We start from the raw sequence: 12,130 nt of genomic DNA, 5'->3' as shown, positions 1-12,130 counted from the left end.
GGTGAAGACGATTTACATGGCTTCCAGGTAACCAAGACAATGGGCTCGAACACAGGGAAGACAGTCTAAAAGTACCTGTCTATGTACTCGTTATTCCCTCGTCATCTGTACAAAGTCCAGACTCGGGAGCTCTTGGACAAGACTGTGTGTGATGCCCGTGGTCCTCAATCCTCGTCTCCCACGACTCCGCCCACCTCACCCAAGGTCTAGCCACGTCACACCACTCAGTTTCCAAACCTTCAGTGTTGTTTCCCAGCTCCGGGCCTTTACCAACATGGCTTCGTCTTCTTTACAAGCTTTTGCCTGATGTGTCTGCCTGATAGATACCTACTCAACTTTCAAGACTCGGGAAAGGTGACATCTCCTCTCTCCAGCCTCTCTTTTCAAAAAAAAAATTATTTAAAAAAATTTTCTCTCTGTCCTAGTTAATTAACTAATTCATTTAAATTTTTCATTGAAGTATAGTTGATTTACGATATTACATTAATGTCAGTTGTACAACATTCAATAATTCTATAGATTAGACTCCATTTAAAGTTCTTGTAAAATAATAGCTGCATTTCCCCGTGCCATACAACAGATCCTCATTGCTTGATTATTTCATACATAGTAGTTTGTACCTTTTAATCCTCTGTATTGTCTCTGCCCCTCCACCCTCCCCGGTGGGAACCACTCGTCTGTTCTCTGCACCTGTGTCTTTGTGCTTTGTTACATTCATCTGTCTCCGGACCCTCCTTCTCCAGGTAGAGTTGACTGACCGCCCCCCGCTCCGTTCCTCCACTCTTCCCAGTGCTGACTGCCTCGAAATACCTAATATACTCACCACTATGCTTATATTTTTGCCCATATCCCCACTGCCCTCACACCCCCGTGGGCATGAGGCTGTGACGTCACTGTGGCCGGGGACAAAAAGTTATTTACGTTTGTATTTATACTTGTATCCCCACCACCTCGTTCTGTGGATCTACACCTCTGGAGGCATCTGAAATGGTTTTCAGTGAAAGGACCAAGTACCCTCTCCACACGCAGGAGCGCGTGAGCCCGGGACGTGCAGTGCTCCCCGCCCGGCTGCGCTCTCCCCGCTCGCTCAGGGCTCACACCTCCCGCCCGGTCTTATCGAGTTGCCCCTGCAGAGCCCGAACGCCGTCTAGGTGCCCAGACCCCACCGCGGCCAGTGCCCTCCTGCCTGCTCTGATCCTGCCCTTGGCTCCCTTGCTCTGGGGCCATAATCAGCCCACGGCTCCACCTCTGTACTGTGCGATGTCCCTCACTTCCAGTCTTCGTTGGGGACTCTTGCCTGCGTGTCACGTACTCCCCCCGCCCCACACGTACCCAACCAAAAGTGGATCCCCAATCCTGGTTGAGAAGACAGGTGTGTTCCCAACCCAGCAATTTCAAGTTTATCCATTAATGGTCTTTCCTGTTCCTAATTTTGCTATTATTTAAATTAAATTAAAATGTATGTCATTATTTTGATTACGTGACTGTAACTGTCCAAACTCCAGGCCCCTAAACATGACGCGTAAGGTGTCCATAAAAACATATGTTAGCGGTCTGCCTTTCACTCCGATGGGAGTAGTTTCAGCGGACAGCCACGCCAGCCTACCGTACTATTTCATTATTTAAGCAGGACAATGATAATCACAGTAATAACTACCTTTCCCCCCAACGTTTTATGACGAAAATTTTCAAACACACACAAAGGCTGAACGAATACAGCAACATCCACATACCCACCCCCTGGATTCTATGATTAACATTCTTCCACGTCTGTCTCATCACATAGCTAAGTATCTATTCATCCATCTATCCAGCCATAAGTCCACCTTGGTTTTGAGGCAAATGATTATGAGGTATAGTGCTCTACAGATCACAGGTGGATAAAGTGAACACACAGACTCTCGTTCCGTAAATTTCTGAACGTGTTTCACTGTGTACTTATTCACGTTAAATCCATATTAATCCGATAGATATTTATGAACTGTTTGTATGTGTGAGGTCCTGGGCGAGGTGCTGAGGATGACACTAAGGTGAATAAGACACGTCTCTCATTTTCAGGAACCTAAGGTAGGGAAGCGGTGACAATCCCGCGTGACAAAAGCCGTGGGAGCGACTCAAGATCCAGTGCGGATACAAACGCACTTCCATCCTGCACGTCATCAAGATCCCTCCTGCTGTGGCAGGGGCACTGAGCCTACTTTTTTCTTTCAGCGATAGTTATTGAAATACTCATTTTTTCTGAATATAAAGGTAACACACAACAAACTGGCAGATGTAGGAAAGGAGGAAGGAAATTTGGTAGTCATTTCAGAGAAAACCCCTGATGAACAATTTTGTGTATTTATTTCAAGTGATTTTTCTATACTTGTTAGCTCTGGTCTTTAAAAGTTGGGATCATGGGTATCATCAGTTTTTAATCCTGTTATGATTTTATATAATACAATATTAAACATTCCATGTTACTCTATAAACTTGCAAACGCACTACGGACAGCTGACGGTGATGCTTCTTATGGATACGATGCCTATTATCTGACTAACCTCACACTGTAAAACATGCTGTTTTCAGCTGTCACTCCTCTAAGTAGCAATGAGACGAGTAAGTGCCTGCAGCTCTGACTGTCTGCAGGGAGGACACTTCCTCATAGTGAGGTCACCCCGGCAGAGGACATGGGCCACCAGACAGTGTTCCCCTGCAGAGGGTCTCACCACCCTCTACTTTTCTTTTTAACTTTTTATTTTACACTGGAGCACAGCTGACTAACCACGCTGTGATGGCTTCAGACCGAGTGAAGTCAGTCACCGCCCTCTTACCGATGCTGCCCCCCCCCCACGAATGTCTCCCTACCTATGGGATACGTGAAAATTACTTCTATTTGTTTAAATTTGTATCTCTTTGAAAAATGAGGTTGAACATGTTTTCTGGCCACTTGCCAATGTAAATACACAAAGAGAATTTTCAAGGACACGTTACGCAAGAAGAAGATCCCCGGAGCACGCCCAGGGGTTATGTGACGCCCGGGAGGGGCCGGGGAGGACGGCGGGGTGCCCGCCTCCACGAGCGGCCCCTACTCACCAGTTTGGTGATGCCCCCGTGGCGCCTCACCGCCCGCCAGGCTCTCCTAAACTTGGCCACGTTCGCAATTGTCTCAGCTGCCAAACACTTCAGGCTCTTATGTGGAGAGTCGAGAATTTTAACTATGACTGGCAAGCCCCCAAGGTCAACGATATTACGTCTGATTTGAGGATTATGACTGATTTCCTTCAGGATTTTTAAGGAACCAATCTAAACGAGAAGAAAAAGTTATAGATGAATGGGTGCTTAATGCATAACCAGTGCTATATTTTTGAAAAATTCCAAGCCTACCTAAAATCCTTCCCCAATTAAGTTTCTATTCCCAGGTGTTATACATGTCCCCCCGCATTTTCCTTCAATTAAGTAACCAAACATTCATCATTTAAGAAGCACATGCTAATGGAAAAGGGCCAAAAGAGAAGGAAGAAAAGCAGAGAGTTGACAAGAGCAGCAAACAGCTAACAGCAGAAGCGGGTCGTCAGTAATAATAAAGACAAGAAACAAGCAGCAGGACGGGCAGACGCCCAGCACTAAGAAGAGAAGCAGGTGAAGTCGTGAACGAGGCTCCCCATCCGCTGCGATCCAGCCACTCACCTTACATTTGACTTCATCTGTCTCAAGTAAATTTATTAAAACTTCAAGGCCTCCAACATCCCTGATCGCCAACTGGCAGGTCTCCTGCGCTAAGTTGAAGTCCTTCATTGAACACAGTGCAATCACTGTAGCCGTCTGATTTCCTCCCTGCAAAGACGCAAGGCCACAGGAAGGTTAAATAAGCTCACACTCCCACAGAAATTTGCTAAAGGGTGGTGAATCCATGAACCGGGAAGGGTGTGTCCCCATACACAGCACGTTCAATTCTTTTAAATTCTCTGAGTGGATTATAATTTGTTAAATGAATCATGCAGAGCTGAAGCACAAGAAAGCTGTGCAGGGCGTCCTAAAATACCGTTGCAGTCGAGAGTCAGCACGTAAAAGGTGGTCTGTCTGCTTTAAACAGCCGCGACATTAGGTGGCATTAGGATATTAAATAGAGCCGGGGGCGAGCCTTGAGAGATGGTCCGAGGAGCGTGAGTTTTATGTGGAGGGGTAACAGGCAGTCCCTGAGCTGTGTACCCTGCAATGCAAACCGTGTCTGAAAATTATTCTTACCCATGTACACAGAACAGCCTGGGACAGAGGAAAGCTGGGGAAAGTAAAGCCACGTGGGAAGCAGCACAGCCCTCCACACTGGGACCGAGAGTAAGCGGAGTGAGGCCACGGGGCTGAGAAAGAGAAGGCGGTTCCCTTAAACCCGGGGGCCGACCGATGGGTGGACTGAAGGAGAAGAAAGACAGTTTCACTGTCGTGAACGAAACGCTGGCCCACCAACATGCAAATCAGTGTCTGTTTAGCTAATCACCACAAGTGAAGAGTAGTAGGGAATTGCTTTTTTTAAAAAGCCAAGAGATTCAAAGATTTTTAATGATTGATCGGTGAATCAGGCCTGCCAGGAAATTAAATCAGAATTCATTGCAGGAATTCTTAAGCAATGTCCACTGATCATTAACGCTTTGAAAATCTTTGAAGCACACAGCATAGTACGTATTACTTCTACTGCTGTTGAGAGTGGTTGGCAAATAAGAGTGTCCAAAATAGTTCATAAGACACAAGAGCAACATTTCTAATGGAGCCAAGAATAAACTATTTTTGTAAAAGGTGTTCACAAACGACAGCCCTGGAGTTCTACCTCAAAACATAGTAGCAATGGCCTCAAATCAATCTCTCTTTTTTGAGGGAAGACACCTTCAAATTATATTTATTATCATTTGCAAATCATTACTTCATATTGCTATATGTTACATACATGTGTATGTACATAGATAGCCTTAGCACAAAAAATGGAAATTATCTTCAAGCTACCCACCCCCTCCTTCATATCACATGAATGCACACGTGCCAATCCTTTTGTGAATTCAACACAGTATGTTTCTTTTAACATAAGAAACTAAAGTGGGATCAGTAGAGGGTGAGAGCATCAGAAAGTGAAGAAGGAAACGCTTAGGCTCCGACTTCCTACTAACTCCTTTCCAGAACATTCCTTCCACTTCTCTAAAAATGCTATGAGCGCCATTTCTGCTTTCATTCTAACTTTCCCCCTGGGTACCCTAGGCTGTCCACCATATTCAAGATTAAGTTTAGAATGACAAGAGCCTTAATTTTGTTACTTACATTTAAAATAATAAGTTTTGTTCTTATAGCTTTTAGCATCTTTTTCTCGCTATCAAGAGAAATTTCAACACCACCAATTTCTCCACAGTGGGTTTTAAAACATAACGCAATACACCCTCTGTCACGGCTGTCAGACCCAGGACCCCACACGCCAGCACCTCTTAGTAAAAGGTAGATATTTTGTAAACCATAAGGAAGAATCTAAGTGCTAACCATAATTAATTAAGGAAAGTAATACAGAAAAAAGAAAAGCAAAGAAAATAAGGGCAACACTCAGTAAACAAGGCTCTTTTTCTGAATTTAAATGGAGAAAGGAGGCAGAAGTCTCCTCCCGGAGCACCTGCAGGAACAGAGGTGGGCCCCTACATTAGAGGTTTGACATGGAAGCCAAGGGCCTCAGGTTGAGAGGGCTCTTGAGACAGCGGCTCCAGAGACTCAAGCACAAGCAGGAGGCGAGAAGTCGTCCAACGGCACTCCCGCCCCCCAGGCCACTCCCTGGACGGGGGTGCTCCGTCCTGATGTTCTCAGTCACACGAGATGGAGGACCTTCTTGACCCCTATGCCTGCATTCTAGTTGCTGTGATGATGGCACTTTCCTACTTAGACACGCAGCCCAAGCTTTGCTTCCTAGTTCAAGTGCTTTTCATTTGTCTCTTGTAGACTCTTTCCACCGTTTGAGTTTTATTTCATTATTGACACTACAACTGACGACACACACTGTTAAAAGTCATGTAACTGCAGCTGATGCCCAAAAGGTAAGGCCCTGTATTTTGCTGAATTATCTCTAGGCCACTTTCGAAGCCACATGATGGAAAATTTACGTTCATCATTAAGAAGTTAGATCCTTATAGAAAAAATATACCTTTCTGTAAATCATCAGCTTTTTCTGAAAATCTGGAAACATATTCATAGGCTTGAGGGATTTTTTTAGAACAGTTTTTTATGAGGGAAAGTTAGTTTTTCCACATTTCAGGATTTATTTCTACTCTTGTCAGTGACCACACTCCCCAAAGGATAGTAAATCTTTCAGAATGAATACCAGCGGATGGGAGCCAAAATATTCAATGTACAGAGCCACAAATGTTAGCCAATTGTATTCTTTAAATACCAGCTATGTCAAAGGATTTTTCAAATGTCCGCTCTACTTTGACCAGATGCCATAAACATCTTCCTGAAGAGTAGTAGTGCAAATATGCGAATATGCTCCTTTTCAATTAAATCTCCCCTGAGAACGTAATTAGTTGCCAATACTTATTTTCACATTTTATCACGCATTTGCATCTGTGAGGTTTTAAGAGCCGGAGAAAAACGCAGTAAAATATTATTTTACTAGCTTCTGAAGGGTTTTGAAGAATGCTTCCAATAAGCTTTCCTACGTCTTGAATTAACGCAATTCTTTTGCTACTTGTCCTCCGTCCCCGGCTGCTTCTCAGACATCTCCAGGCTCTACCGGCCTTTGGATATTTTACCAGCTCAGGTTCCTTTCCACGACCAGGAGGCCGGCGTTCGTGGTCGCGATCACGCTTCAAACAGGCCGAGATCAGACGAATGTTGCTATCTCTCACTTTTCTCAAAATTTCTTCTTTAAAGATGAATAGAGGACATTTTTTAAAATAATGTTTTTCCTGGATTTAAATAAAATCTTTGAAATAAAGAAGTATTACCCTATCCGGTATAGAGAGTAATCCCCTCCCCTTACTGCTGATAAGGAAGAAATAAACATGACTAAGCTGAGATGAAGCATGTGTTCAAGAGTAAAACAGGGAGAAAGCTGCCTGAAATCACTTCTGTATTCTTTCATTCAACAAATTTGCTTCCTATTTGCTTAACTCTTTGCCGAGTCCGATGCCAGGCCCTAGAGACATCCTGGTAAACAAAAACAGACACGGTCTTTGCTTTTCTGGAGCTCGCAGTTCAGTGGAGATGAACGATTTTAATTTGTTAAAGCCTATCCCAATGAATGGAAATTTTAAGTCCAAGAGGTGCCATAAGGGAGAGGGGCAGAGGGCTAGGGAAACCCACAACGGGGGCTTTACCCGGGCCGGGGCATCGACGGGAGGAGGCGCCGGCGTGACAGAAGGCCGCAGTCAAAGGCGTGGGCGCTGCCACGTAGGGGAGGCCAGGAGGAGGCCGGAGGCCGAGGCGAGCAGATAGGCCAGGCGGGCCACACGACCTGCTGGGCCAAAGGCCAGGCTGAGCACTTTCGCCTTTAGTTCACCACCGACAGAAAATATTCAAGGGTGGTTGGTCTGGGGGGAAGGAGAGGGCTATAACGGGAGCTGACTACATTCTCACAGGTCCCTCTGTGGCTGCAGAGGCCCCTGGCTGGAGCCGGCCAGCGTGGACAGCTGAGAGCACTCCGATTACTGCAGGAATCCAGAGCAGGGGACAAGGGGCTGGCAGGCCGAGGTGACCCATCATGTGTTCGAGTAGCTCGGGTCCGAAGAGGGTGCCAGAAGCTGGGAGGTGGCAGTGCACCGGCAAGCACGCTCACAGGGCCATCCTTCCGGGCGTCCTGTCGGGCCCAGTGAGGCAGGACGGCAGGCAGAGGTGCGAGGCGGAACAGAGGTCTCCTTCCCCTGTTCCCCGCGGTCTGCAGTCAGGGGGCAGCGGGTGAGACCCGGCGAGGTGACACAGCCATCACAGCCGTCCAGCTGGCTTTCAATGTTCTCAGCATTTTTTCCTCCAAACATGCCACTCATAGAGCAAGAGCCGTGAAGCCTGCCAACGACTGTTTATTAATGATGACAGAGGGGCTGGCGCCCGGCGCAGAGCTTGGCTCAGAGATGCTCTTCATCTCTCAGAGTAGAAATGGTAAAGAGTCAGAGCTCCAAGTGAGTGGCATAGAACCACGTAAGTCAAGCTAGTAAAATACATTGCTTTGCCTTCGGTTTATTTGCAAGCCAATTTTATGCTGATAATTCAGCACTCATAAACCTAGGGCTCAAGAGATGAGACCAGAAGGAACCTCCAAGGAAAAAGAGAAGATGCTGTTCCAGAAGAAAAAAGAAATTAGACTCAGATTGTTGGATTGCAGGCTTGCTAAGAATTTTTTTTTTTTTTTTAATCAGGAATGGGTAAGGAACAATTCAAGGATTCCCCACACATTCTTTTCAAACCACTATGGAACATTGACAGAAATTGATGATCTACTGGAATGTTACTGCAATGATGAAAAATTTGTAGGAAATATCATAGTCTTTCTAAAAAGATTCAGAAGAATGAACTGAATAATTATGATAATTAATAAAAGTAGCTCAGTAAAGTGACTCGATACGAGTGTAACTGGATATTCAAAAATGAGTAACTCTCCATACACTAAGAATGACAAATCAAAATATGTAATTTGGGGCTTCCCTGGTGGCGCAGTGGTTGAGAGTCCGCCTGCCAATGCAGGGGACGTGGGTTCATGCCCCGGTCCGGGAAGATCCCACGTGCCGCAAAGCGGCTGGGCCCGTGAGCCACAACTACTGAGCCTGTGCGTCCGGAGCCTGTGTTCCGCAACGGGAGAGGCCACAGCAGTGAGAGGCCCGCGTACCGCAAAAAAAAAAAAAAAAAAAAATGTAATTTGAAAAAAGTTCCCATCCCAGTATTGGCAAAATAATAATAGTAAAAATATCTATGAGTGAATCTCACAAGAAATGTGTTGTAAATATATGGGGGGAAAGCTATTAAGTTTCACTGAAGTATATAAAAGATTAAATTAATGAATGGTCATACCATATTCCTGAATAGGATAATTCAATGTTATTAAAACTGTAATTTATCCAGAAATAATTTACAAATTCATGTAAGCCAACTAAAATCCCAACAGCATTTTTTAGATTTCTTTTTAATTTGATTCTCAAGATGATCTGGAATGGAAAATATGCAAAAAGTAATTTAAAATATTTTAAGAAAACTCTCTGGCCAATCAAATATTAAAATATACCAAAGCTATAGTAATTAAACAGCATGGGAACATCCAAATAAATCAATGTAACAGAGAAAGATCTGGAAACAAGCTCTTAAAAGTGAAATGACTATATTTGATAAAAGTAGCATCTCCAATCACTGGAGGAAAGAATGGGGGAGCCAGTCATCTGGCTTTGACATATGACAAGCGGAGAGGAATTATTTGCACATAAAAAACAAAGGATTAATTTGCATCAAGAATCAAAACACAACCACATAGGAAAATAGGCAAGGTATACAATACAATGGCTACTTGACGTATGAAAAAATTTATGAACCTCACTAGCAATGAGGAATAGGTAAATTCACAGAAGATATATTTTCCCCCTATTAAACCAACAAACAAAAAGACTGCAGATTAGAATTTATAGCAGTTAATCTCAATCCTAGGTGAGCAACTTTAATACCCTGGGGAGATTTTAAAGACCATCAATACCCAGACCCCATTCCAAAATGGTACCTGGGCACCAGGGTCTTTGTTTTGTTTTTAAGAGCTGGGCTGATTTCACTCTGTAGCTGAGGTTAAAACCTTTGGTATATTACTGATGGAGTGTAAAGTGATGCTTGCTTTCTGTAGGGAGTATCAAAAATTTTTTTACATAAACCAAGCCTGGTTGATCACTTCTCACTATTTCCCTCTGAAATAAAAAAAAAAATTAATGCAGTACTTAGACTTTACTGTGCATATATTCTTTTTTTTTAACACAGCTCTATTGAGGTATTATTGATATACAAAAATACTGCACATATTTGACGTATACAATTTGATGAGTGTGAACATATGCACATACCTGTGAAACTATGACCACAATCAAGACAATAAACATACCCCTCACCTCCCAAAGTTTCCTCCCCCTTTTTTGTCTGTTAATAACACTTAACGTGAGACCTGCCCTCTTAAATTTTTTAAGTGCACAAACAGCATTATTAACTGTAGGTACTGTGTTGTATGGCAGATCTAGAGCTTATTCATCTCGCGTGACTGAACTTTTACACCCATTGAACAACTGCCCATTAGAACTATCAACATTCGAAATGTGCACACTCTTTGACCCAAGCAATTCCATTTCAGAGAATCCATCCTACGGAAATAGTGTGCGTATCCAAAGCATATGTAAAAATATCTGCTGCAGCATTCTTGTAATTACATGATTTGGGGAGACAACGTAAACACTTATCTGTAAGGGAACTGTTAAATAAATTACTGATTTATGTACAATGAAATACTATGGAGCAATTAAAAGGAGTAAGGCTGATATGAAAGATCGCCAAGACATAGCATTAAATACAAAAGGTACAATGTAGAATCACAGTCTGACTTCATTTTATGTATAAAGATCACATATGTGTATGTATACAAACAAACATGTGGAAGGGGGCTTTCACTTTTATTCCTCTGCATGGCTTGAATAATTACAATGAGCATATGTTAACGCATTATGTTATAATACTTTAATATTTTAAATACAGAAGAGAGTAAAGGATGGACCAGCAGAGGAACACAAGCTTCCGCTACGCTCTGTGTGTCACAGAGATATCAGGAGGCCACAGCCAGCCAGACCAAGAGCTGGGTTAGGATCCACAGCCCTTGTCAGCAGGAATCTCAAAGGCCAGCGGACCAAAAAGGGACAAAAGATTTATAGACATATATAAAATGAAACATCATTTATACCAAATCTGGTACCTCTTACTCCTCGACCCTTATACTTAGAAATTCTTCTAGCATGCAAATTTCTGTAACAGGACTTGAATGTGTGTTTTTAAAACAAAAAGCAAAGCAGCCTAGTGCATTATATAAATTGGGAACTAGGCAAAGCTTCTTTTCTCTATTTAGCCTCTCAAATAAATTTGGGGGGAAAGCATGCTTAGAGGAATAAAAACTATTTTTGTTGCAAATACATCAGGCAACAAATTCCCTGAAAAGATCTATTACATTTTCAGATCATTACATTAAATTGCCTTAGATATCAACATTCTTTATAGTCAGAAATCTCAATGAGTAGTTAGACAGCAGTGAGAAGGCTCTAATTACGCTCTAGCTGGACCAGTTAATAGTATGTGTCCATGAAGAAGTGAATGGAGTTAAAGCTTAACACCCCTTCCCAGAGATTTTTCATATTGTCATTTTTCAGTAGTTAAGTTGATGTGGTTGTATAATGCTGGCTAGGGGAGGTATACATTGTTACGATTTGATAGTGTATTTATCATAATCATCCAATTATCTTTGCTTTTTCTCTACTTCTCTTTATGTATGATAGCCAAGAGGCAAAGCGAATTTAAAGCTCAGAACTGAAAACAAGTTACGGTTGTATTTGTAGAGCATGGATTCCCCTTTGGAGATGAGGCCCTCCATCACTCCCACCATGTCCTCTGTAATAAAAATAAGAGGACAAATCCTTTCTTAGTGGGCATTATAAACATACAAGTCACACACATCTGAATAAGTAAAATTCTTATTTAAGAAAATGCAAGTGCAGACTCTGCCGAGTAGAAATTTCATTAGAAGATGGAATTTAAATATCTTCTGATTAGTAACAGGTAATTTTTTCTTCCGTACAAAAGTCCTCCTACCCTTTTTGTCTTAGAGACTATTTTTAAAATTAACTACATCCGTGTAACAACATATGTATTAACTTAAAGGTTGTTTCTCAGGAAAGTGGTTCTAATTTCTCTTTTTAACTACCGGAGTTCATCTGGCTGCATAAGCAGTAACCACTCTTTTCCAATTTTGAAAGAGTCTTCTTAACAACAATAACACTGCACTATCACATTTTTCTCCATCTCTTTAAGTAAACACCTAGGGCACTCTGCTGCTGCCTCCAAAAACTGAACGCTGAATTCCTCTGTGAAGAAGTGCTCCATGTGTAACTAGCCTCTGACTCAAACAGGA

At 42.8% G+C, this 12,130-nt stretch overlaps 1 protein-coding gene across 2 annotated transcripts in view; it reads right to left on the bottom strand.

The window, feature by feature from the left end:
* ODAD2 (outer dynein arm docking complex subunit 2) overlaps positions 1-12,130 on the bottom strand; it is a 228,434-nt gene that overhangs the window by 180,793 nt on the left and 35,511 nt on the right. For both annotated transcript variants that reach the window (XM_067030599.1, XM_067030598.1), the window contains exons 10-11: positions 3,670-3,816; positions 3,076-3,285 (exon numbers count right to left, since the gene is read on the bottom strand). In XM_067030599.1, coding sequence (XP_066886700.1) covers positions 3,076-3,285; positions 3,670-3,816 — 357 coding nt within the window. The remainder of the gene's footprint in view (positions 1-3,075; positions 3,286-3,669; positions 3,817-12,130) is intronic.

The sequence above is a fragment of the Kogia breviceps genome, chromosome 3 (genome assembly GCF_026419965.1).
Source record: "Kogia breviceps isolate mKogBre1 chromosome 3, mKogBre1 haplotype 1, whole genome shotgun sequence".
Classification (NCBI taxonomy): domain Eukaryota; kingdom Metazoa; phylum Chordata; class Mammalia; order Artiodactyla; family Physeteridae; genus Kogia; species Kogia breviceps.
This window is presented reverse-complemented; position numbering and strand designations above follow the sequence as displayed.